Source organism: Ceratotherium simum, chromosome 23 (assembly GCF_057802395.1).
Source record: "Ceratotherium simum simum isolate JZ-2026a chromosome 23, ASM5780239v1, whole genome shotgun sequence".
Lineage (NCBI taxonomy): Eukaryota > Metazoa > Chordata > Mammalia > Perissodactyla > Rhinocerotidae > Ceratotherium > Ceratotherium simum.
Window position 1 is genome coordinate 12,673,379 of NC_141922.1, and position 27,737 is coordinate 12,701,115.

At 40.3% G+C, this 27,737-nt stretch overlaps 1 protein-coding gene across 3 annotated transcripts in view; it reads left to right on the top strand.

Annotated features, from left to right (window-relative positions):
* The window catches only part of ASAP1 (ArfGAP with SH3 domain, ankyrin repeat and PH domain 1), a 352,794-nt gene that overhangs the window by 213,309 nt on the left and 111,748 nt on the right, over positions 1 to 27,737 (top strand). For all 3 annotated transcript variants that reach the window (XM_087447447.1, XM_087447446.1, XM_087447448.1), the window contains one exon: positions 9,080 to 9,225. In XM_087447447.1, the coding sequence (XP_087303573.1) occupies positions 9,080 to 9,225 (146 nt within the window). The remainder of the gene's footprint in view (positions 1 to 9,079; positions 9,226 to 27,737) is intronic.

Below are 27,737 nucleotides of genomic sequence, written 5' to 3' on the forward strand. Positions count from 1 at the left end.
TGTGAAACCTAACCTGCTCCATCGAGTTTTGTCCATGTGTTCATTTATTTATCAGATATTAAATGGGTGCCCATGATAGGCCATGTTAAATAAGCAATATATTTTCATACAGAGGGAAGAAAATAAAGTTAGAACTTTTCCTCATGCCATATAAATAAATCCATTGCTGATGGATTAAGTATTTAAGTATTAGAAAGAGAATAAAACTGGGGCCGGCCCCATGGCGTAGTGATTAAGTGCACGCGCTCTGCTGCTGGCAGCCCGGGCTCAGATCCCGGGTGCTCACTGATGCACCCCTTGTGAGGCCATGTTGTGACGGCGTCCCATATAAAGTAGAGGAAGATAGGCACAGATGTTAGCCCAAGGCCAGTCTTCCTCAGCAAAAAGAGGAGGATTGGCATGGATGTTAGCTCAGGGCTGATCTTCCTCACAAAAAAAAAAAAAGAGAGAGAACGAATAAAACTAAACATTAGAAAGTTTAGGAACATACTTTAAGTAACATTGGAACTCTTCCTCGCACTATATAAATTAAATACATTGTGTTGGATTAAAGATTTAAATGTTTAAAAAAATATACTAAACATTAGAACATTTAGGAATGTAAGCAAGGCAGGAAACCCAAAAAAAAAGTCTTGGGTAAAGATCGGTATATTTGACTACCTGAAATTTTGAAAAGTTCTGTATGGCAAAGGACACCATAAACAAAGTTAAAAGACAAATGGGAGAAAATATTTGCAACACATATTACAAAAGGTTGCTATCCCTTATGCAAGACAGTCTTAGAAATTGGTAGGAGAAAGACAAGCAATGGGAAACTAGGCTAAGTACATAAACAGGCAGAAAAGGAAACGTGAATGGACAATAAAATACAAAAAAGGTACTCGGGCTTACCACAGTCAAGTTTTTCATAGCCATGTGACAAGAATTAAAAAGAACCGTGACATCTATGTGCTGTTGAGGTTATAGAGAAATAGACCCTTTTATATCTGCCTTGCTGTTGGGGATCTGAATTGCTACAACCAACCTCTTTGGAAAGAAACATGGCAATATTAATAAAAATTTGAAATGTACACCCTATCCCGTAACAATTCTGCCTGTGTGAATATATCTTTCCAGAGATAAAAATAACAGCATGTAAGAGCTTGTGTATGAGGATATTTATTGCAGCATTGTTTTTTGGTGGCAAAAACTGAAAGTCTCAGTAGGGGGATAGTTATATAAGTTGTGCTAAAGTTTGTTATGGAATATAATCACAGTTAAAATAATTAATTAGATTTAGTTATATTGAATTTCTTGATCTTTATTCAGTAGGAAAAAAGCAAGCCATGGAGTTTTGTAAGTAATATCCCTTTTTTATTTTTTTTGAGTGAGAAAAGGAGAGAAAACCCATGTGTGTGTATTTTTTAAGCATAGAGAAAATTTTTCTGAGATACACTCCAGATTATTAACTGGTTATTTCAAGCAGATAGGATTGGAGAAGGGGAAAGGGAATAATAATTTTTGTCTTTATACATCTCTGAGTAGTGTATGAATTATTTTTGTAATTTAAAAAACAAGTGGAATTAAATTTTTTAAAGTGTGATTAGTGCTACAAAGTATGTAGAGGATGGTATAAAAAAATTTATCACTTCCCCCTCTGTGCCAGCTCTAATTTATGACACGTATTACATGGCTTTATTATTGCAGTTATAGCTCATTGTATTTTATATACCTGGCACGTGGCTGATGTTAAGTATTTTTTGAAGGAAGAAGACGTAATCCAGGCAAATTCACTGCATACGATGAGCATTTTACTCAGCACTAACTGTGTGTCAGACCCAATGCTAGAAACTGGGTATATATAGCAACAGATTAGGTAAAGGTGGGAACCCGGGCATTGCAGGAGGCCGAGGAGAGAGTGAATGACAAGCTGTCCTAGGAGGTGTTACACTTCTATTTGACTTTGAAAGAGACAGGCTAAGGCCTGGAATTGTGATGGAGCTTGGCAGACTGGGGAACTTGGGCTAGGTTGTATGACTGTATCCAAGCTATCCTCCCAAAGGTTTCTCTAAGCTAATGAAGATAAAATGACAAACACAAGTTGCTCTGGACTCTTGGCACAGAAGGTAACTTGCATAAAGACACCGGAAGAGAAGCAAGGCTCCCAGGAAGATGAGATGGGAAGCTAAGGAAGTGAGACTCACTGTGGAGTGAGGGATGGTACCTCACATTTAATGAAGACCCACTGTAGGGCCAGGCTCTGGATGAGGCACATTATAGGCCTTTCTCATCCAGTGCAAGTGGGTATTACTGCAGTTAAGAAAGCTGAGTCAGAGATGATATATAAATTGGCCTAGATCTGCAGCTGGTAAATGGAAGACCTGGGATTTGATCCACAGTTGTCTTCTATGTCCTGGAACCCTCCAAAACATACCATGATATTTAGATTACATCTGAATGTTCACAAACATCATGACTTCAGCCCCTGGTCTCAGGGTGAATGAAATAATAAAAGTGAAGATATTTTTAGAGGCTTGCCATGTACTTTATAGACATTACCTATCTCATTTCACATATGAAATTGAGACCCAGAAAAGTTAAGTGACTTTTCCAAGGTCATACATGGCCAGTCAGGACCAGAGTGGGGTTCAAACCCAAGTCTCTGCACCACTCAAGCCTGCATCCCTCCACCAAATGATGCCTCAGTGAACATTAAGTTGTGCTCAGTCAAGGTTGGGGCTGCTGTTTAGGATGGATTTATTTTGAGTGCCTTCCAGGCATTATACTCATTAAATAGAAATAATCTTTTGTGATGTTACAGGGTTCTCTGTTGTTGCTGCTGCTGCTGCTGTTTTCTCAAAAGAGCTTTCCCATTAATTATGACATCTTTACCTCTTAGCAGTCAACCTCCAGAAGTAGGCTGAGTAGGTGTTATAAGACTTGTTTCATAGATGAAATCAAGGCCCCTGAGAGCCTTAGTCACCTGACCAGGGTCACGTGGTAGAGGCTGGAGCTAAGACCTAGATTTTCAGGTCTCTCAATCACTTGACATCTGGCTCAAAGCAGAAAACTTCTAGGGGTCCCAACACTTAATCAAGCATGTTGGTTAAGAGCACAGGCTCTGCAGTCAGTGCCTGTCATCACCACTTATTAGCTAGGTGACCTTGGGCAACTTGTTTAAGCACTCTAAACTGGTTTCTGCATCTATGAAGAGGAGTTGATAATAGCGTGTGCTTGTGAGCCGAATGAGATAATGCAGGAAAAACACTTAGTGTAGTTCCTGGCATATTAAATAATCAAAAATTTTAACTGCAATTTACTATTATTATTGCAATTAATAATTATTAATAATTATCATTGTTATAGTTTTTTTATTGAGTTAACATTGGTTTACGATATTATATGTTGTTATAATTATTATGTCATTGTCATTATTATGAGGCAAGGTCTGTCTTACTCCCCTTTTTTTCTTGGTGTTTATCATTAAGCCTTTCATTTAGTAGATTCCAAATAGGTATTTGTCACACATATCCTGGTATCCATGACGGTCTTTGCTGAGTCTGTCAGTGGAAGAGGATGGGGTTTGGAATCAAACGAGGCTGGGTTCTAATCTGGATTCACTGTTGAGTTTCACTTTTCTTATCTATTCACTGTGATGGATCTCACTACACAGTCAGTGTGTAATAAAGGGCAGCTATGTTTACTGTGACAGAGAATCCAAGGTTGGATTGACAGGGCAGTTGGGAGGTTTTGGCAAAGTTTCCCAGTTTGGTAGGGTCTAACACAGAATTAGGCAAATATCCTTCTGAGAAAGTCCTGTTTAATAATTGCTGTAGTTCTGAAAATTCTGAGGAGGGCCTCACAATACCTCTGTGAGGTAAATACCGTTATTATCTCCATTTTATAGCAGGGGCGGAAGAGGCTTAGAAAGGTGAAGTTACTTGACCAAAGCACCACACAGGTAAGTGATAGACCTAGAATTTGAAACTAGGTCTGCCCCACTTTAGGATATGGGGAAGAGTCCCCAGCTCTGAGAGCAAAAAGGCCTAAGTCTAAATTTCCTTATTTAAGAGCTGTGTGACCTTGGCACATTGTTGTATGTACACAGTGAGGATGATAACAGTACGTATCTCATAGACTTGTAGTAAGAGTAAATGAAGTGATGTATGTAGATTCCTAAGTGCAGTGACTGGCGTACACCGAATGTTCAACAGACTAGCTGTTACCACTGTTATTGCTGGAATAGTCAGTCCTACTTAGGAATTGATGCCGAGTTAAATGTTGGAATGTCTGTAAAGGCCTTTTCAAGCTGCGTGGAACATACTAGGTGATTGGTATATGTTAGTCATCTCCCCAAAGAAATGCTAGCAGTTGAAATCCTGACTAAGTGACCCTTTCTGGTTCAGTTAGCAAAACTATATTATTTTGTTCTTTTTTCATAACTGAAAGGAGTCAGCTAGCTCTTAGAATTATCTTACATTCTGCAACAATTCCATGAATGCCAGAAATTCCCAAATATTTGAAAAGCATGGATCTCCATAATGGATGGATCCAGTTTCTCCCTTTCCCTATCCTTTTCTTTTATCCTATCTCCATCCTCACCTACTTTCCCCAGCCCCCACTTTACCAACCTCCCAAAAGTCTTCTAGCACTTGGATGTAGTAAAGATCTTAAAACAGAGCTTTATCCTGCTCTCTGAAATGTCGTGGACTGATCAGGCCATTCTCTGCCTCCTCAGTCCCTCTCATTCAATCCCACCCAGGCCTGTGAGTGCTGCCCCCACCAAAGCCCTTTATTCCCTCTTCTTCCCTCAACCCCTGAATTTATATTCCATCTAGATTGCTTACTGTACTCTGTAATCTGTCCCTCCTCCTGCCTCTGCCCTTGTCTCTCCTCCACCAGAATCATGTCTCCTTGCCCTCTCTCTGTGTACCTGTTGAAAACCTGCTTGGTAAACCCTTAATTTTGTGCAAAGGGGGGATGTGTGTATTTGTATAATCTTTCTAGTGAATTGTCAATATTAGATTTATAGTATGGTATATAAAAAAAGACTTAAAACATGTAAGACACACGTTCCTATGCTGTTTGATATTACACGCATCTCTGTATTATAACTAATCAGAGGTAATAATGGCTGATTTTTGGGGGGCATGTGCCACATGCCAGGCACTATTTTGAGCACCTGACATTTAATTCCCATCATTTCTACCCTCAAGAGGATTATTAGTATTATTCCAAGATATATATCACTAAATTAGCTGTTATATTTTAAAATGTATGTCTACAATAGGAAATTTCATATTTATAAATATGTATGTAATCAAATATATGTATTTGATTAGTATATATGCACACACATACTTTTGCACACAAATATATGTATATCACTGTATAGTTATTCATTTGTGGAATTAGCAAAACATACAGGACTCAGGATCTAGCCTACACTTATCCAGTTTCATCTTCTTCCTCTCACACATCACATTTTATGTTTCATCTGCCAAATAAGCATAATTCTACCCTTGCAGAGTTCTGGTGAGGGTTAAATATGATATTGTGAAAAGGATTTGGGTCAGAGAAGGTCCTCAGTAAATGCCAGTGCTCCCTTCTGTGGCCTGTCTCTGCCTTAGCCAAGTCTACCTTATTTTTCACTGAGTCCATCATGCCTGATAGACTGAGGGCTTCCCATAATTCTTTCTAACCTCTGCATGAAAATCCAAATTCAGGATAATGGCTGTGTCTAGGGAAGAAGGGAAGAGGATTGGGGATTGGGTAGAGGGACGGGGATGAGAGAGAGAGGATGCATTCTATAATATTTCATTTCTTAACTCGGTGGGTATGTGGGTATTCTGTTAATCTAAACATTTTGATATATATCATTTGAAATATTTTATGATTTCAAAACAAAAGCCTAATACTTAGGTTTTACCACTGGACACTTCCCCTGAAAGCAGTTGAAATGAACAGGCAGCTGAATTCTATTTTTGCTGATCTCCAGAAGCAGAAAAAGAGTGTCTGGTGGAATGGGATTCTCAGTGGTGAGGTGAGGCTCTTTGGCCTCAGACGGAAGGTATCAGGGTACCTCCAGCTTATGAGGGAGATCAAACATGTGCATCCTATCTGTCGAGCTGATGGGATCTTTCTTCTGTGTTTTTCTGAACCTCTTCTCTGAGTGAACTTGAGCAATAACCAGAGCTGCATTTTATCTCTTTTAATATCTCAGCCCGAAATGCTGACATCCGCTGTAGGCATCATGAATTTTTCATGTGGTGGTGATGAGAAGGCTGCTAGGGCCTCATTCCACTTCACTGAACTGCTGTGACACTGTTTCCTTCATCGTATTTAGACATCTTTCCTTCCTGGGACGTTCCCCAGTCCAGACTCATGTTCTGTTTCATGAGTCCCATTGCTCTCATGCTGGTATGAAGGGTGTGTTTGAGAGAGAAATATTTTTAAATTTCATCTCAATTATTGAACAACCTAGGAGATTGAAGAAGAGAATGTATCTTAAATTCCTGAAAAGAAAATCAACAAATGCAAGTCAACAAATATTTACTGAGCCCTAGCTTCATAAGGCTAGCTCACTGAAAATACACAGTGGTGTTTGCTGGGTGAGAGTGCAGAGGTAAGCCAGACGTAATCCCTGCTTCTTGTGGTCTGGTGGCAGGGAAAGATCTGTAGTCATACGAATATGATATGATGTAGTAGAAGATGTTGCAGTAGAGGTACAGAGAATTATGGGCAAGGAAGGATCATTGCCAACTGAGGAAAGGCTTTATGAAGAAGATGATGATGTTTGAATTAAGCCTTTAAAGATATGATTTTATTAAATACTTATTTGTTCATTTATTCGTTCAATAAATATTATACATCTACTGTGGGCCTCCATACAAATTCATGCTTCCCTGTATCCACATCAGAGGAAGAGAGAGGTGGAGAGTTGAGTGGAGGCATCTGAAATGTTTCCATGTGCAAGTGATACACATCCCCTCCATTCACGTTTCCTTGGTCAGTGCAAGCCACATTCCACGTGTCATTACTTCAAGAGTGTGGGGATGTGCAATACTCCCCTCCATAAGCCTGCAAAGGTTGGGAACCTGGATGTCGGTTATCCATATCCATAATGTCTGCCCTAATAGTCACAGGATCTGATGCATATTTAACAGGATCACATTGGGTGCCGTGTTGATAATAGACTGTAGGGAAGCAAGAGCTGCAACAAAGAGACTCTTGCAGAAAGCTTTTGCAGTGAACAAGGCAAGAGATGATGTTGGGTAAGGTTGATAGCCATGGGGATTGTGAGGAGTTGTCAGATTTTGAATATGCTTTCAAGGGAGAGGCAACAGGATTTGCCAGTAAATTGCCTCTGGGACATAAGAAAGAGTAAAATCAAACATGACTTGATGGGTTTCAGCCTAAACAACTACAAGAATGTATTTTCCCTTAACTGGCTGAGATGGGGAACTGGAGAAAAAAGAGGGTTGGGGCAGAACATCAAAGGTTTGTTTCAAGCATGAGATTGAACATAGTTATTAGGCATCCAAGTGGCGATATTGCCTAGGTAGTTGATATATCTCTATATTTCAGGGGTCGGGTCTGGGCTGGAAATATTTGGGAGTTGTCAGTTCTAAAAATAGAAATTTTTTTCCATTGCCAACCTTCCTCTTTTTTTTTTTTTTTTTTTGCTTGAGGGAGATTAGCCCTGACCTAACATCTGTTCCAGTCTTCCTCTATTTTATGTTGGTCACCATCTCAGCATGCTGATGAGTGGTAGGTCTGCACCTGGGATCTGAACCCGCGAACCTGGGCCGTTGCAGCGGAACATGCAGAACTTAACCACTATGCCATGGGGCCAGCCCCAAAATAGAAGTTTTTTAAAGCCATAAGACTAGGTGAGATCCCAAAGAGAGTGAGCATACATAGAGAAGAATAAAGGCCCAGAGACTGAGGCCCAGGGCTCTCCAACATGATGAGGTCAGGGAGTTTAAGAACCAGCAAAGACAATAGAGAGGAGCAGCCCTCAGATAGGAGGACAGTCAAGAGGGTATGGTGTCCTGGAAGCCAAGTAAATAAAGTGTTTCAGGGAGGTGGGAGTGGTTATTATTTATGGAACATTGTCTCTCCTGAGGAACTTTTGTATGCTTTGTATCATCAACACCACAATCTTGTAAGGTAAATATTAGTCTCATTTTACAGATCAGAAAACCAAAGCTCCAAGTGAGGAAATTTATTCACAGCTATTTTATTAACACCTCTTATGTGCCAGCTAGGATAGTAGGCATGGGAGTTAAACAACTGATAAGGTAGCAAACTTATAGGTGGTGAAACTAACTTCAAACCTAAATCCATCTGATCACGCCTGCGCAGTTTGCACCAAGAGATAGTGTGTGAAAAAGCATCTTAAAAATGCTATTCTTGGGGCCAGCCTGGTGGCGCAAGCGGTTAAGTGCGTGCGCTCCGCCGAGGTGGCCAGGGGTTCGCTGGTTCGGATCCCGGGCGCACACCTACGCACTGCTTTTCAAGCCATGCTGTGGCGGTGTTCCATATAAAGTGGAGGAAGATGGGCACGGATGTTAGCCCAGGGCCAGTCTTCCTCAGCAAAAAAAAGAGGAGGATTGGCGGATGTTAGCGCAGGGCTGATCTCCTCACACACACACACAAAAAATGCTATTCTTCAGACCTGGGGCTCAGACACAATTAGAGGAAATTAAGATTAGTTGCAGAGAAAGAATGAACCCATGGATTTTTCTTTTGCATTCCAAGATTGATTTTCTGAGGAGAATGTTCTCCTTGTTCCCTGATAATCATAGTTTCTTAATTGCTTGAAAATGTCTTGGTAATTTGACACCTCAACCTATGGGGAGTCTGGATTAATTGGGATATAAGTGAGCTAAATACAGTGAAAGACAAAGGGGAAACCTTCTTTAACAGAGTGAGAACATTCAGCGCACTGCTAACCACCTTCTGGACATGTTCAGTAAATAATTGATGCTGTTTCTCTTTGCTTTCTTTTTGAGAGTTTCTCGGGATCAATCAGTGTTCAAAATAACTTGTCATTGTGGCAAATAATAACTCAGACTCCTTTCTTCTTCTTTTATAGATCATGTACAAAATGAAGAAAACTATGCACAAGTTCTTGATAAGTTTGGGAGTAATTTTTTAAGTCGAGACAACCCAGATCTTGGCACTGCTTTTGTCAAGTTTTCTACACTTACCAAGGAACTGTCTACACTGCTGAAAAATCTGGTAAGCCATTTCATAAGTGATTTTTAAAAATTACAGTCTGACCAAGGTATAATAAAATCATAGAGAGAACAATTTAATAATCCTCTCCTCAACCCTCTGTCCTGGGGGTATAAAAAAATAAAAAGAAAAAAGCTTTTCTGTCCCAGGTATGGAGTCACATTTAAAGAAAATATCATTGTGTGATTCCTAGAATTTGTACCCTGATAGCAGGGTAGATTTATTGAATCTGAGAGAAACTGGTTAACCTGAATTCTCTTCCACATTCTACCATTGTTTTGGTTTTTGTCTTTGCTTTAGATAACTTTGAGCAACTTTTGCCTTTTAATTACTTGAAAGAGTGATGATAATTTCTGTGTCAAACATACATTGGAAATACACATTGTGAATTTTACACCTCACACCTCGCTAGTGAAGATGATCATGCGTTTTGGGCTGATTTACAAATAATTAACCTCCCTCAACTCCCCACATCCTTTTAACCCCCAACCAAGAAAAAGATTTTCAGATTTGGGGAATCTGTGGTTTCCCCAAACCACAAGTAGATGACAAGAATCCCTAAAAATGTGGGACGCTAGGGGTGCTGACCCTAGAAGGCAGACACAAAGTTGGAGGGGGACACCTATATGCCAGGCAGTATTGTCTGGGCATCATCAGATTGTGCCCACCACCCTTTTGGTGGTTTATGCCATTGAATTAGTCTCACACAGTGATTACTAATATTAAAATAAAGGTTGAAAATAGAAATATGTCTCATTTTCAAAAACTTGAGAAAGGCTAATTTTGAACTTAAGACATACATGTTCCTACACTTTGGGGTTTATTTGACAAATCCACGATATTCCTTTAAATCTTAGGTTATTTAAATCTCCTTCATTCAGAAGGGGGCCCTCATTTCTCCTTCCTCTGGGTATTGCCTGCCTTTTTGCTGATGGGATTGCTCAAAGAGTGGTGTGAGAAGAAGGGAAGTGAAACAAGACTCTGACAGTTCACTTTGGTAACAACTGGTACATGACTTGCTCGGAGAGGAAGTTCTGTTTTCCCTGAGATAGGCGCTTTAGCAGGAATATCTTGCTAACCTTTAGCTTCCAGGAGACCAAGTGTATTTAGTGGAAGTCAAGAGTCATCACTTTCCTACACTGTAGGTTCCTTCCCACTGTGTGGATATATGCCATCCGTGTAAGTCAGTGGCCACTCGAGCATCGTTCATTGTCTACATTGGCTTATCGAATACATTTGCTTACCTCCACACAAAAATGCTGATATTTATTGAATGCTTTGATGAACCTAGCATTGTGCTTTATGTGGATTATCTCATTTAACGACTTAGAACAATCCTATTGTTACTATACCTTTAATCCAGATGAGGAAACTGAGGCACACTGAGATTATGTGACTTTTTCAGACACACTTAGTGAGTAGACGTGGACCCAAACATTTTGTCTCTGAATCAGTCGTCTTTACCACCCTACTCTGTGCCACCTCTGTCACCTCATGCTTGGGTGGTTGTGTTTCCCTAACAAGAAGATGTGCTAATGTAGCGACTCCCCTAAACTACCCCAGGCTGCAGGCCTCCTTCTTCCATAGCTACTCTCCTTTAAGGAATAGAAGTCTAAGAAAGATCTGAAGGAAATTGCTGGAAGATCCAATTCAATTAATTTAAAAAAATAAAACCTTTTCCCTTTGGAGATAGTAGTGGCATTCCTGATGAGGGAGCAGTTAGAAGAATCCCTCTGTACTGTAGTTGATTACTTAAGGGAACACGGTTCTGATGGAATAAGAAGTCAGTCCCAGGAGTTTATACAGCCTGGGAACAGTCAGCAACTTGCTGCTTCCCTTTTTATGTTTTGCCAGGAAAGGGAAAAGCAAACCAGGCAGATTGATGGGGCCACGCCTTGGAGCAGAGGGCTCAGGGGAAGCCAAGGCCCCCCAGGGAGGGAGGAATTTCTGGGTCACCTTGCAGCACCTACAGAGCCTGGATGACGAGTTTGGGGGAGCGCCCCCCACGTTGAAGCTCTGGAACCAATCCTAAGGGAACAGTATTTCTCAGGAGATTCCTGAAAATCCTATTCTCTTAGGCTAGTGAAGGCTGGAAATATTAAGCAATAATGAATACAGCTGAAATTTAGAGAGTAAGATAAAAGGAGGTAGTTTGATATTTTTTAGACTTTCTAAATTATACCCCCAGTTCAACTAACAAATACCAAATGTCTTTTGTGTTCCAAGGGCTATGGTAAACACGGAAAAATGTCATTTTCCAATTAAGATATGACTTAGAAACAGGTATTATAAGTCTGTATTAAAATATTTCTTATTTTGGTGGAAGAAAAAAGAAAGTGTAGATTTTGGGGTCAGGTCTAGTTTTCTGCTTTTGACTAACTCTAGATAGACAAAACCTTTCATTATTTGTGTTATTTGTAAGCAGTAGGTATTGCACGCCTATTATGTTTAGGAGTTTCTGAAGGGTTGGTCTGGAGAAATATCGGCCCACTAAGTGATGGTGACGATCTCAGTCACCATGTAGATGTTCGCTTTTCTTTTTCTGAATGAACTTGCAGTGATTGTGGAAGTATCATGGGTTACATGAAAAATCCCGAGAGCTACACGGATGCTGGTGTTAACAGCAGCCAGGGCTGAGGCTGGTTCTTGTTAACCAGCTTCTAACTTGTAACAGGTATCTGAGCACTGCAGAGAGGGTTGCAGTCGTAGCTGGTTCCTCTGTGAGCTCATACTTGAGTCGATGCACCAAGTCAGGTGTAAAGTAATTTGCTCTTCTTACTGCCCATCCTCTCCACATACTAGAAAATAGTCTTTGTAAAACGTTGTCTTGTCTTGTAATATAGGATGAGAGAGGCTGTGAAATGTAGGCGGGGGGAGGAGTATCGGTTTCGGTCTGCATCAGACCTGGAATTCCAGCTCCCAATTTACTAGCTTTATAGCCTTAGGCAAATCACTTAACTTCTTTAATGCTAGATTTTCTTATCTGTAGAAAGAAATAATAATAGTATCTGTTTCTTGGTAGTGGTGGGACTTCATTGAGATCATGGAAGTAAATTACTAAGCACAGTACCTGCTTAATATTTACAAGGTTTTATTAATTGTTTACATCTTCTCATTGGATCTTTTTGGCAACTCCCAGTGTAAAGGCAGGTGTGGGTAGTCATATCTCATTTTACAGATATGTGCACCAAATCTCCAAAAAGTAATATGCCTGGGAAGTAGTGGAATTCGGGCTTGAGCTCACTTCCCTGCCTACAGATCAGCAATGCCACCCCACCAATTACAGAGTAATGACGTTGCCTTTGTAGGCTGTGTGGACGCTGACAGCCCACCTGACACAGCAACTGGAACCTGTACCAGTAGTCATCGAGTTCCTATTTGTGTTTAGCTTGCACAGTACTTTCTTGTCTACTTTTTCCCTTTGATTTCACTCATCAGTGACCTATAGTGTATTGGAAAGAGCGAGAGTGTTTGAGAGAGTCAAACTTTTGGTCTTAGGACTCCAGTCTTAAAAATTATTGAGGACACCAAAGAGTTTCTGTTTATGTGGACTATTTCTTTCCATATTCTGAGAAATTTTATAATCTATTAATTCATTTTGTTGCAATAGGTTGTTTTGGTTTAAATAGACAAAAAATACAGCCTCACACAGGTGTCTATATATCGGGAAGAGAGAGGAGTACTTTAAGAGCCTTTTCAGGTAATTATCAGTATTCCTCTTTGATACTATATCAAAACTTGACAAATGGTAGTTTCTTAAAAGTTAGTAGCATGTGAATCTGAAACTATGTAAATGTTCTTTAAGGATTTGGAAGCTGTCAAACTCATGGCAACAGATACAAGTTTTCCAGAATTTTAACTTTTCTCTGAAAGCTCCAATTTTATCCTAAGCAACAAATACTGTCACTTGTTTACCTCGTAGTGACAGGCTTGCTTTATTCATTTTTGAGAAAACATTTACCCTAAACCAAATCTCGTTACCATAGTTTGTCAGTCATTCTTTCAAGGAAAAAAATGATGTTCCACTAAAAATATCACAAACAAAACCAGCTAGTTTAGCTTGGAACTCAGAAAATTGCATAAGTGCTTTTTCTCAAGATAACCATCGTATTTTGGTATGCCTTGGAAGTGCTTTATGCATACATCCTATTTCAGCAAACAAAATATTAAAAAGGTATACTCAAGAGCTGGTATGTAATAAAATCCATAATTTTGGCTATTTCATCATGGGCATTCTTAAATGAAGACAACCTTTTTTGTTTTGTTTTGTTTTTTTCTCTTTTGCTGAGGAAGATCAGCCCTGAGCTAACAACTATGCCAATCTTCCTCTATTTTGTATGTGGGTCGCCACCCCAACATGGGTGACGAGTTGTGTAGGTCTGCACCCAGGATCTGAATCTGTGAACCCAGGCCGCCGAAGTGGAGCATGCAGAACTTTAACCGCTCAGCCATGGGGCCGACCCCAACGTTTTCTTTTTTTACTGCAAGACCATGACTGTGAAGAATACAGTGACTACAGTTTGTGGCAATGCCTTGATTCACAGTAAGACACCAGCATTTTCGCCTCTGCTACTTTTGCACTGTCAGTGCAAATGTCAAAACAGTGAAAAAGTCAGATAAAACCTCCTAGCATTATTATGAAAATGCTTTTGACCTTGGGGACCTCTAGGAGTCTAGGGACCACACCTTGAGAACCACTGATGTCAGAAATCAAAGGCTCTGATGGGTTAACATTGCCTGGCTTATAAGCGTGAATTTCCTCACTGGGAGAATGAGGAAAAGTACCTTCCCCACCTACCCTATTGCTGTGTGAGGATCAAATCATATTGCCCACATGAGAAACTTTGTAAACTGCAAAGTCCCTGAGTCAAACACCGAGGATTGTTACTGTATTAGTAAACTACATTAATTGTAATACTGCTGTAGCATTAATAGCCACTACAGGGGACTTTATTTTTTTCTTATTATAAAAAGAACACATGCCTAGTGGCAAAATTTAGAATACAAAGAGAAAGTTGCAGTTTCTCTTTTATATTCCCGTTACCCAGAGATAACCATCATTGATATTTGGGATTTATCTTTCTGCTCCTCTTTTCTGCACCCCCCCCCCCAAATAGATGAAATCATATGTTCTAAGCAACTTTATATTTCACTAGATTTCACTCAGTGTTGGCATTAGAGCATACACACTTTCCCTAGTCGGGACAAGTTAGATTCAGAAGTATGACAGAATGTGACTTTCCAAGGAACCCCCTGTGATGGATTTCTCATCCTTGGCAGCTCAGCCCTGTTCCGCCTTGCAGTCTTGTCCTCTGCCTGTTGTGAGAGCCCGTGCTGAGACATCTGCTTGATGGGAACCCAGGTCCTGGGCAGGAATAGGATCAGGGACTTGTGTGTCCAGTAGGACTATACAAGAAGGTCTTTTACCTTTTAGTTTCATGTTCTTCCTACCAGTGTGGTGTTTTGACACCTTAAAGTGAAAACAAGAAGTTCCATAGAAGAGTGACTTTTAGTAGGATAACCTTGCCATTTATGTATTTTTCTGATTAAAATCTAAGTCATCCAGAATTATAGAGATGGACCACATGTCAGTGGTTACCAGGGGTTGGAGAAGCAGCCAGGGATCTGACTATGAAGGGAGTTTCTTTGTGCTGACGGAGCAGTTCTTTATCTTCACTGTGGTGGTGGTTGTCCTAATCTATAAATGTTGTAGAGCGATATAAAAGGCATGTGAAAAAAAATAAGTGCGTGCAAAACCTGGTGAAATGCAAGTGAGGTCTGTAGTGTAGTTGACCGTCTCTTGCGATGTTGATTTCTGGGTTTTGGTAATGTACTGTATAGCACATGTAAGATGTTACCGTGGGGAGAAACTGGGTGATGGGTACAAGGGACCTTTCTGTACTATTTTTGCAACTTTTTTAGTGAGTCCATAATTTTTTCAAAATAAAAAAGTTAAATGTGTAAATCATCAAATTCCAGTCAGGGAGAGAAAGTAGGGAAAAGTCTTATTTAATATAGCTATTGTTATATAAAAATGTCAGTGTAAAACAAACATATAGAGCAAAAATCAAATTCGCTTTTCTTCTGTTCCTTCAGACCACTAATCTATAATCCTGCTGCGTTTTCACTTTTATCGGTTTTCTAAACCAGTCTTTCTCGTTTTTTGAATTTCTCCCTCTAAAGTCCTTTGTGTGGTCACTGTTCCCAGAGGTGAAGTGATGAGCTGTTTCCTCCCAGAAGTGCATCGTGTTTGAATATGTCTAGGGAATGCTGCCTCTTAGTGGTGAGAAGCCAGAGAAATGCGGACATGATCTATTTTATTGATGTTGTTTTTACTATGTTTGTGGCAAGGTTTTAAGTGCATGGACTTTTATGTGAAGTGCCTCTCAGAGGTTTGGTTCATAGCATATGCTTAGTAGATAGAATTTTTTTTAATTATGAAAAATATTTCTTCAGTTGACATACCAATCTCTCTGAACTCATCCTTCCTCTGGTTAAAGATGCCTTCCTAATCAGTGTCAGCTCCACACATAAGAAATTATTTGTTCTTCCTGGAGCAAAGGCTATTTCTGGCTTCCATGCCTTTATACATTCTATTCCCTCTATCTACTTTGAATGTCCTTTAGTAGTTAATGTATTAATGATAAAGGCTTTCTTTTAAATTTTATTTATTTATTTATTTTTTCCCCCAAAGCACCAGTAGATAGTTGTATGTCATAGTTGCACATCCTTCTAGTTGCTGTATGTGGGACTCGGCCTCAGCATGGCGGGAGAAGCGGCGCATTGGTGCGCGCCCAGGATCCAAACCCGGGCTGCCAGCAGCAGAGCGTGCGCACTTAACCACTAAGCCACGGGGCTGGCCCGATAAAGGCTTTCTTTACAGTGCAACTTACTTTCAAAAAAAAAAGAAAAGAAAAGAAAGCAGGATGATTGTGAGTTTTAACTGTTCCTAAGTATTTTTTGTTATTCGTTTGATTATTCAGTACCAAAGTTATGTTCAACCTTTTTTTTTTTTTTCCCCCTAACCATTCCAAGGAAGGCAATAAAGTCATTTCTTGCTCAACAGTGCTGGGTCTGCTCTACTCACAGCATCAGGCCATCATTGCCTGTGATATTGGCAAAGAAGTTAAGGAGTCAACAATGAATTGCATCCGTTTAATTACCAAACCACAAAATAGGACCAGAAAGGAGTAACTGGTGGATTGAAATAGATAGCTTCTCAATGGGCAGAGGAACATCATGTAAACCCCGCCCGAAGAGCCCCACTGTAGCAGTAGTTTTAGAAAATGTATGTAAAACCTCTCTTAAAATAGGGGGAGCCCAGGATTCTTGTCCAACCAGGACTCTTCATGCCTCCAGTTCCTTCTCTTCCCCAAGCCTTTGGACAGTTCTGTACCTTTCATCACAGCCTGAGTCTCCTTTAACAGTTAGAGGGCAGTTATTGCTTCAGAGCTGTTGAAGCAAAGCAAAGATTTCTCCAGCTGCATGCATTTCCTGTTTGCAATCTCTGACTGCAGAGTATTGTGGTTTGGTTGAAGGATTTTTTATTTTTCTTCTTTTCTTCCCCCTCAAATGAGAATAGCTGGAAATGTGTAAGTTGGATCTAGATTTATAGGAAAGAGACTGTTTCTCAAGTTCTTTGAAATACTGAAACATGTAGAGAGCATTGGTAGCCCCTGGGTACCCTGAATTATATTATACATGTAAAAAAACCTTATCTTTTTACAAGATGGTAGTGTGTGATTGGAAGGTTTCAGCATTTGATCTGCCAGACATCCTCTCATGTCCTGACATGCTTCACTGCCAATTAATATTGTGGGGCATTTCATGAAATGAGATCTGTCCATGTGGGTGGGAGGGTGGGTAAGAGGGAGGTTTTCTTTTTCCCTTGTGTTATAAAAATCATATATGTTTACTATAAAAATTTCAGAAATATAGAAAAATTTAAGAAAATAAAGATTATTATATAATTCTAACTTCTGTTAATATTATAGTATGTCCTTTGACATAATTTCATAGATTTATACACAGAGATACTGATAATTTACACACACATAAAATTAATATATATTAATTTATTATATACTATATTTATTATATATTAATATATTACAATATTTATTTAAAATATATATATATCATCCAAGTCCACAGTCTCTTATCCAAAACCCTTGGTGTTAGATGTGTTTCAAAATTCAGAATTTTATGGATTTCAGAAGAGTAACAGGATGCATATGCCATATATTATGTAACACCCCCAGTGACTTCTCAGGCAGGTCCTCATAATTAAACAGTTTTATCTCTGCAGTGAAACATGTGAATATTTACAGGAAGTGGGATAAATAAAGACCCTAAAGAGTCCCACCTCTATTCAAGTCAGAACCACCAAATGAATTTAGGTCAGGTCAAATTTTGCTGCCAAATGAGGTTGTCTTTTTTTTAAACAACCTTGTATTATACATATGTTTTGCAAACTTTCTGTAAAGCTTGCTGGCTCTCCATTACCATACCAATAAAATTATATGGTCTAAGCCATAACTGATTCCATACATAGGATTTGAATTTTACGTTCATCAATACAGGTGTATCTTGTCTTAAATGCATCCAATGTACAGAAATCCTGGTATCCACAGGCTAAATTTAAAAATGATTTGTTTTTCTTTTGGCTTTTTTTTTTCTTTTTAGGATTTACATTAAAAGTGTTTTAAATAGGAAATTCAAATAATACATTTTAAACAGGATTGAATTTTCATCTTGTGAATTTTGCATGGAGTAAATAACACTTTTCATTTAAAATTTGTGTGTTTGTATTTGTCAGTGTTGTTCCACTGGGAAGAGATTCACAAAACAGCATTTTGATGCTAGAAGAGACTTATGTTTTAGAGCTGTGGTTGTATGAGAGGAAGGAAGAAAAAGGAGGAGAGGAAGAAGGAAGAAAGGCAGGGAGGGAGAAAGAAAGTGGTTGCTTGATGGAGGAGAGAGTTTCCTTAGCCATGGGGGAGGACTGGATGTGGAGGAGAAAGTCTCAGACTGGTGCTGGAATGCTTTAGGATGTCCCTAACATTTGTGTATCAGTGTCTCTTTTAAACAAAGATAGAGCTGGTCTCACCCTCAGAGCTTTTAGGCAGGTAAAGCTTTTATTATTTTTATGGATAACTTTTGTTTATACAAATAATAATGGTAACAGTAGCGTGTATTCATAGTGTGCTTGTTATATGCCAGGCACTGTTTTCAGCACTTTACATGTTGCATTAGCTGGGATAGGCTAGGATATGCTGCAGTGATAAATTAACGCCCAGATCTCCATGGCTTAACACAGTAGAGGTTTATTTCCTCCTCATGTCCCCGGTCTGCTGAGGGGTCTCCTCCACACAGTAACAGTATTCAGAGACCTCGGCAGTGGAGGCTCCTCCATCCCAGCAGGGTTTGCCATGGCAGAGGAGGAGAGACACTGGAGAATCGTGAAGACTTGTCACAGCTCTCCCTGATCGTTGGTTCAGTGGTTTAAACAGGAAGTAGAAGGGAGCAAATGGAATATTCGGTAAGCGTTACTGTGTCTGCCTCATCCATATATAACCTCATTTACTCCTCACATCAACCCTACCAGGTAGTAGCCGTAATTATCCTTATTTAGCAGCTGAGAGAACTGAGTCACAGAGCACTAAGTAGCTATCACAGCCAGCATTCAGACCCACGTGGTCTACTCCAGAGTCTGTGCTTTAAGCAGTCCACTGGACTGCCTCTCAGAGGATATGGACATCCTTCTATGGACATGATATGAAGTTTACTTTTAATTTAAGTAAAGTGTCTTGATTTAAAGAACAACTAAAACAATGGCACAGATGTTGCAAGAGTAAGGCAAACACTGTTTTTGAGATAATTAACAGCCTTCGCTCAGTGTGATCTTGGTCCCAGAAGCCTCCAGAGCTCCTTCTCCAGGCCCAAATTTGGAGGCACACTGTGAAAAGCAAATGCAGATATTTTCCTTGGCTCAGGGAATTCTGGCAAACCCAGCCTTACACTCACTCCTTTGAGCCCTTCCACTCTTCCTGATTTCCCATTTTCCATCCTAGGCAAAGCCTCTTACCTGGATTCTGCCATTCCACATACCTGCTTCAGATTAAGTGTTCTGTCTTGAACTGATTTTGGGTTCCTCTGCAGAGCGTTGCCTCTGAGACTCTCCTCACCTCCACTTACCGTAGTCCTCAGACAAGGCCACCACTCCAGACCCAGACTCTTAGGCAGGTACTACAGCCCAGCCAGGGCGCCATCGTCTGGGCTGTTGTCAGCCAGCACCGGTGAACAGGGATTCGTGAGGGGAGCGTGGCTGTGTTTCAGGCTCCATTTGTACAAGCCAGATGGATGCTTTGAGCTGTGTACATCCTGTGCAACTACGTGCAGTGGCCGTGCTGGGCCCAGTGCATCTGGCTCCCTCTTGCCTGGAAACAGGAGTATCAGAGTGTGAAACGCCTTTCCCTAAGAGTTATCCTTGAAACACGAATCCCATGCCTTGTTCTTTGACAAGAGTTCTGGGTTGAGAAGCACCACGTTACCCTTGGAGACTTACTCTGTGCATTGTATAGTAAAGGCTTGGAGACATCCTACAATGAAAGAGACCTGTCCAATTCAATGCTTTCCTAACTTGTCTCACCACAAACTTTATTGTTGTATAAGAAGCATTAACTTGCCATGGAACCACTTTGAGAAATGCTGATTTAGATGTTTTGCTGGATCAGGTGATCCATTTCATTTGTTGTGTTTGTTTTAATTTTATTCTATTTCACATCTCTTCTAGAATTTATTTCTTATTTATGTTTCAAGGTGTAATTTCTGATTTTTTAAGTTGGTTGCCTCTTTACAATTTGCCTCTTTATTTTAGATTATACCCTTTGGTCCCTTTAGATATAAACATGAAGAAACAGCCTACTGATTCAGCCTGGAATCAGTAGCTTACTACATCTTCCACTAAAAATGCATGGACCCTTTTACTGACTCATTGCCCGGCCATGTTAAGCAATTGAAAGTTGAGAGACCTGGCAGAAGTAGCACAACTGTGAAGTCAGATAAAACTGAGTTCAAATCTCCACCAGTTTCCAAGCTAGATCACCAGAGGCTGATTCCTTTATCCATTCACTCACTCATCCACAAAACAAGGCTATCAGGAAAGGCTTCACAGAGGAGAGGCCCTTGAGCTGAGCCATAAATAATGCATAGATATTTGTGAAACTCTTCTCTTAGGTTGCAGAGGTTGTTTTCCTTAAATAGAAACATGAAACAGCATGAAGCATTGGTTGATACACTTGATATTTAGAGACTGAAGTGAAAGTCTATACTTTATACTTCAGTATTGGGGGAAAAAAAGAAGACACTTTAAATTGTGGCCTTGACTCAGCCAGCGTTTACTAAGTGTCCACTCTGTTCCAGGCTCTGTGCTAAGCTTGACTCTGACTCTTTGTGTGAGAGATTGCTTATATAGAATATTTTAATAGTTTACTTAATTTTATAGGGAAAGATAGACACGAGTATAGGACCAGATTTTTAAATTTCCTGCTTTTTGTTGCCCACAAGTAGAGAAAACTTATTTGATTTCCTGGCAGCAGCTGGCATCACATAAGATCTAAGAAGATTCCTTTTCTGCCAGAGTGGACTTGAATATATCAACTTATGGTGAATGTCACAGCCACTGTTTAGATCAATTCTTTTTTTTTTTTTTTTTTGTGAGGAAGATCAGCCCTGAGCTAACATCCATGGTAATCCTCCTCTTTTTGCTGAGGGAGACCAGCTCTCAGCTAACATCTATTGCCAATCCTCCTCCTTTTTTTTTTTCCCCCCCAAAGCCCCAGTAGATAGTTGTATGTCATAGTTGCACGTCCTTCTAGTTGCTGTATGTGGGATGCGGCCTCAGCATGGCCGGAGAAGCGGTGCGTCGGTGCGCGCCCGGATCCGAACCCGGGCCGCCAGTAGCGGAGTGCGCGCACTTAACCACTAAGCCACGGGGCCGGCCCTGGATCAATTCTTTGAATTCTAAAATTTTCAATGAGAATTAAGTGAATGGAGTCTTAAAACATGGAGACATGGACCAAGAAGACAGTCAGGCAGCACAGGGAAAGGGAGCAGCAGGTACCTGCTTTCTTGTCAGTTAAATGAAGACAGTCATGTCTACCGTGAGGTGTTACTATGTCCTCCCGGTGTGTGGTAAGCCCTGTGTGCTTGTTCATGTTTATGCTATTAGATTTTTAAATTGTGTTAAGAAGGTGCTTCCTAAGTAAAAGTTTGTTGTTGTAAAACATATAATGTGTGATAAAGATGTTCCGTGAAGGCAAGGAAAATGTGATTTGACTGTGGTTAAAAGACCACTTAGACTATGGTTTTGTTCTAGTTTAAACATGGCAAATTATAGATGACATGCATGTAAGTGAAATTAAACATCTCCAAGTTGATCGTGAGCTAACTGATTAATCATTTCAGGCACAATAAAGAAATCCTTAGGGTTAGGGTGACTTTTTTAAACCAAGGCCTAGCTATGTGGGCTTCTTTTCCTTTTGCTTTCTCATTTATCTTGGTCTTATAAATCTTAGCTACTCACTCCCCCTTTTCTTGTAATTATCCTCAGGTGAAATTAGATGGTGCAGATAATGCAAAGGAAGGTGGTGCTTTCCTTTTCACTCTTGATGTAGGAGATGATGTTACATCTAACCCATCATTTACTTAAATTGAATTAGACAAAATATAATTGCATTATTTTACATTAAGGAATTCTCATATTCCCCAATACTCCTACACCTACCCAATTTTCTTTATAAAACTTCCAGTAAAACGGTACTTTCCACTTTAAGTCTGTCTTGTCAGTTCCCGATGCCGTTAGCATAGCGTTATAATTTGGTTCCCACTTTCGTTAGGTCTCTCCCAGAGCACTCACTCATCTCCTAGCAGTTATGCCTTAGACATTAGGGAGATGATTCTCACTCTCTGACTACTTCTCCCTTCTTGAAAGGAATTTTTGTTGTTGTTCTACTTTGGACGCCCTTAGTGTAAGGCAGTGATGCCCAAACTTGACTTGGCATCCGTCTCACCAAGAAAGCTTGTTTAAACATAGGTTGTTGGGCCCCATCCTCAGGGTGTCTGATTAACTAGGTTTGAGATTTCGTTTCTAACAAGTTTCTGGATGATGCTGACTCTTTAGTCTGAGGACCACACTTTGAGAAACACTGGGAAGGATTGTCATTCTGGACAGAGATCCAGAATTCCCTACTTTTATAAAGAAGCTATGATTTTTTTCCTCCAAATTCACAACCTAATTAATTAATTTTACTTTTATACATGCCATCTGGTTTGTATCTTGTATCTCATAAATCAGTTAAGTTGAATGAGAAATAGGCTGCTGGTTGATTATATTGCCCTGTCATGTTTTGGTGTCATATTTCTTTTTAATAAGTTTATGAACACAAAATTAATACCAGTTCATTGTGAGAAACTTAGAAAATACAGGAAAAAGAGACTAAAACAAAAATCACCAATAACCTTATAATCCGCGGTTGAGATATATCTATATCTATAAAATCTTCTAACCTTTTTTCTATTTATACATACATCTTTTTTGTCTGTGTAATTTTTGTCATATAATTTTTTTAACAACATTGGGTTCATACTGTAGTGCTATTTTATAATCCTGTTTTCACTTACTTAGGTATTTTGAAAACGTTTACCTGTTTTGTAAAATATTGTAGCATAAGAACCTTTGCTGAATTGGAAGCATACAACCTCCTAAAGCAGAGCTATCCTGGTTGCAGAGGGTTCAGGAGCCTGGAGCCTCTCCTCTGAAGAGGGGTCTGCAGACCCCAGAGGCCCTGTCCATGACTTCGTTTCTAACAGCTGTACTGCATGCCTGTCATTGCACCATAATTTATGTACCCAGTCTCCTATTTTGAACATTTCCATTGTTTCCATTTTTTCACTGTTTAGGATAACAGTTGAAAGCATCTTTTGAAATCTCCGCACATGCTGTGATTAGCATGAATTCAGTTTGTAATATTTCCATTCCCCTTTCTTCACTATTGTTTGAGTCTGTTAGGAAATGGGGAGAAGCTGCTTGTAGCCCAAGGCCCTGGTAGGCATAGCAGTCCTTGCTCTGGTCAAAGTAAGAAGCTCATTTTCTTGAGATATTTCAGACTTTTCCAAAGGTTATATTTACATTCCACCAGAAGTTTTATTGTGGACTATACCAAAAAATTTAGGGTTTTGATAGGAGTTATGAATTGACCTCTCTAACTCTTCAGCATTACTACAGAATTGTTTAGTTATTGTTTTTATTTGTTACTTTGTTGGAGGGAGGACCAGGGTCACCCTTCTGCTCATGAGGCAGTTGGAGCGTCTCCCTGTAGCTATTTCACCCAATCAGTCTGGGTGTTTTCCTACTGAGTTCAGTTGTATCTCAGTAGCTCATTTTAAGCTATAAGAGAATTACAACTAGAATGTGCTTTAGAGACCTTATAGACCTTTCATTTTATCAGTGGTAGGAATGAGAAGTGACCGGCCTAAACTTACACAGCCAAGTGGAGGCGGGTTCAAGTCTAGAGCACCCTTTCTTCCCCAGTTGTCAGACAAAGCCTGACAGCTACTGGATGGAGGGTCACCTTGGTCTGTCACCCCAACCATATCCTGGGAGCAGTTCTAACCCTCCCACCCACCTCCTAAATCCACCTCCACCTCCCCACCTTCCCTTCTGATGCTGAGCACTCCAGGAAGACCAAAACTGGTTCAGATCCTGTAAAACTTCTGAGTCTTAGAACGGCTTTCCAGGTTTGGAGAGGAATTCATTTGTTCATCCATTTACTCAATCAACAAGCATTTTATTCAGTATATATAATGTGTCTGCTCTGTGCTAGGGGTTTTGATGTAACACAGTGGTAGACGAAACAGTCGTAGCCCCTGCCTTCAAGAAACTTTGCTCTAGACAGTCAAGTAACAAGTGATTTCAAAATGCAGTACTTTTCCAAAGTGAGCCTATTCTGCCTGGTTGAGACTACTAGGAGATTATTTAGAATGGTCAAGACCTCACTGAGGAAGTGACATGGAGACTAGAAGTTTCTTTGGCAATAGCCAAAGGAAGAGTGGCCCACAGATGGTAAAGCGTGTGCAAAGGAGGAAAGAACTTGATGGGTCAAGAAGCTGAAAAGGGCTGGCATGGCTGAAGGGTAGTGGGAATGGGTAGAGGGGCTTAAGACAGGTTGCCAACACCAGACCTAAACTGGGAGGTTGGATTTGAATCCAGTCCAATGAGAAGCCGTTGATGGGTTTTAAGCAGGAAAGTGATATGATCTGATAATCGCTTTAAAAGTTCAATCTAACAGCATGATACAGGAAATGAGAATGGCCTTTGGAGTCAGTAAAAACGTTAATTAATAACCTGACCATCTGCTTTACTGTTTGACCTTGGGCAAGTTACTTAACCTCTCTGAACCTGTTTCCTCATTAATTGGGTAAGACAGAGACCCATCTTACAGTGTTGTTGTGAGCTATAGCTTTAGATAACATATGTTAAACACAGTACCATCTGTCATTTTAATAAATCTAATTCAGGCTGCTCTGCCTAGATTAGAACATGGTATAATGGAATGCATTATCTTACAGTTTATAAAGACTGCCTTGCGGAATGAGACAGGGGAACAAGAACTATGAAACTTACCAATGGAGAGAATGTGGTGCAATATGAAGGACATTGAGGGGTCCCCACCACCACTCCAGCCTCAAAGGATCTATTTCAGTATCTAAAATGCTGTCATTATATTTTTTCCACTACTACTGCTGGCTGGGCTTTTCAAGTGTAAAGAATTCTAAGAAGATAAATCTCGTTACGTTGTTTAAGAGTCTGTGTTGGTCCAGGAATTTTGCACGCCTTGCAGCCAGTATCTGTATCTCACACAGTCTCCTTAGCAGCGTATGGAGGGGCCTTATCAGAACCACTTTATAGGCGAGGAGACAAGTCTCGAAAAGGTTGGATGACTGGCCCAGGCACGCACCTAGCTAAGTATATGTCACCTGCTTGACCACGTGAGCACTGGGCGCTCTGGCGGCTGGGAAGGGTAAACATACAGATCCCCGAGCAGTGGTGAGGTGGTGTCATTACGTCTCATCTGTGTTGGGCTTGTAAGTGCCCTCAACACGTGAGTAGTAGTCTTTGTTTCCCCTTGATGCATATGCCACCAAGTAAAATAAAGCTTAGTTTAATATTTAATAGGTCATTAACAGCTGATAATAATTGTTCATGCATATTTATAGTATGTTACAGTTTTTAAAACCTTCCGATATCTGTAAAAGATAGCGCTGTAAACAGTTCATTGACTTTAGAGTGAGACCTGGTTTGTGGTTTGGCCCCTCCACTTAACTAGTTAAATGTGTTTGAACATGTTACTTAATACCTCGTAGGTTCTCAGGAGCAGCCGATGAAGCAGCACATGTGAAAACAGGCAGCTTTGTGGCCTGCTGCCAACTGGGAGCTTCGCTGGTGTCAGGCTCTGATCCTCTTGCACTGGTGTGGGCTGGTTGAGGAAGGTGCCAGGACACCCATTTTAAAGTCAGGAAACCAAGTCAGCAAGGTCCAGCAGTTGGCCCAGAGTCACCCAGGCCAGGAGAGATGAGTGGCCACATGCCTCTAGGCGTCTCAGCTCCTGCCGAGAACTCTAGCCTCTGAGTCATAACCCCGTGGGAAAGGGCCTGATGACAAGACACCAGTTTTAAATAGCTTCAAGGCAGTAAATTGCTCTCTAGGGCATGAAGGAGTTAACGCGTTAGACAGGATACCTAATTTATACCAGGGAATCGTTGAATTAGCTGCTGGGAGCTGGCTCATTATTTTAATTGGATTTTCCAATGTGTCAAGCAAGTCAGCAGATTTGCATTAGCCTTACTTTCAGGGGAAACGGTTTCTGTCTGTAGAAGGTAAGGAGAGGGAGAGAACCAGCAGGCAGTGGAGAGAGAATGTCAGAATTAATGCAAGATGACAGCAAGCAAATGATGACCTCGTTAATTGATACGGTCGCATGTGCGTGTAGGTGTCTCGGGGGTTCCATTTGTAGAGCTGTGCTGCTCTCTCCTGCTCTCACAGAGGGAAGAAAACGAGGCGCTGCTGAGAGGGCCCTGACGGGCACCGACCCTGCAGGCGAGCCCGAAATTACAGTGCAGTGTGACGACTGACAGCTGTTTCTTGGCTCCTGTTTGGGGATCTGGTCAGGTAGTGAACAAAACAGATGAGACACCTCCCCTTAAGCATAGCTTTTAGAGAGAGAAGACAGGTGATAAATCAGGAAACAACGAGATCGTTTCTTTGGTGGTAAAGGTATACGGGGTAAAAAGAGTCGGTGCAGATGATGTGTGTGTGTGTGTGTTTATATGCACAGAGGAAGACTGTTTGTGACGTCATCGCCAATGGCTGGGATTACCAGGCTGTTTGTATAATGTCTGGTAGTGTTTAAGCAATTGTAAGGAATACATGGTTATTTTTATCAAAGCCAATATTAATTATGGCTTATTTGCTTAAACGAGTCATTTTTGCATCGTTATGCAGAATGATGGACCTCAGCCACCTCTCATCTGATTTATTCCAGATTTCTGGTTGGGGTGTGTGTGTCTATGTGTACGTGTACACACTCCCAAGGGAGATTTCCCTTTTGTGAGGAAGGAAGCAAACAGCAATTTGTTTGGAAAGCCAATATATGTATCACACGCAAACATCATTCTTGAAATGGTTTTTAATGTGTCATTTGCATAATAAAATGGAAAAGATACACTTTTTAAAACATACTCTTCAACCTCTTGTAATCTTGAATCATTTAAAGAACTTAGGTTAATTCAACTGTATCCTTAATGGAAAGGAAATAGATAGGAAGTTGGATAAATGGGAATGGAGTAATCACCAGAATTTTGGTAAAATAAGTGGGAAATAATCAGATAATAGATTTGAAAGGCTTTTTTAAGAATCCATTGAAGATAATGAAGGTGGTACAGGAGCCTGTCCACCCGTGTTATTACTGTATTGTGTTGGCCACAGTGCACTCATTGTGGAGATGCTGTTGCTGCACATCAGTTTGCACGTCTTGCTCAGGCCATGCAAAGGATTCCTGAAAGAACTAGAAAATAAAAAAACAGGAAAATTAAAGAATCCTGCAACTGTGAAGTCATGTAATCCATCTCTGTCACAGAGCAACACCTTAAAATATCTGAGAAAGTAGGTTTTCTCTTCACTGGGATCTCCAAGGAAGGAAGTTTAGTTCTGCACCTCAATAAATATTTCCTAAAAGTTTCCTCCTCTTGAGATTGGTCTGCCTTCTCTTTGACTTCTCTCTGTTTCTTTCTCCTGACAGGCAGTTACTATTGACTTTTTACTTAAAACAATCTCCTTTGCCAGTTTTTATATATCAACTTACTTTATCCTGGAAAGTACGGAAGAGTTTGTAAGTTTTAATTTTTTTTTCCTGTGGCCTTTTCATAGGCTCATCCCTGGGAAGATTCTGCATTCA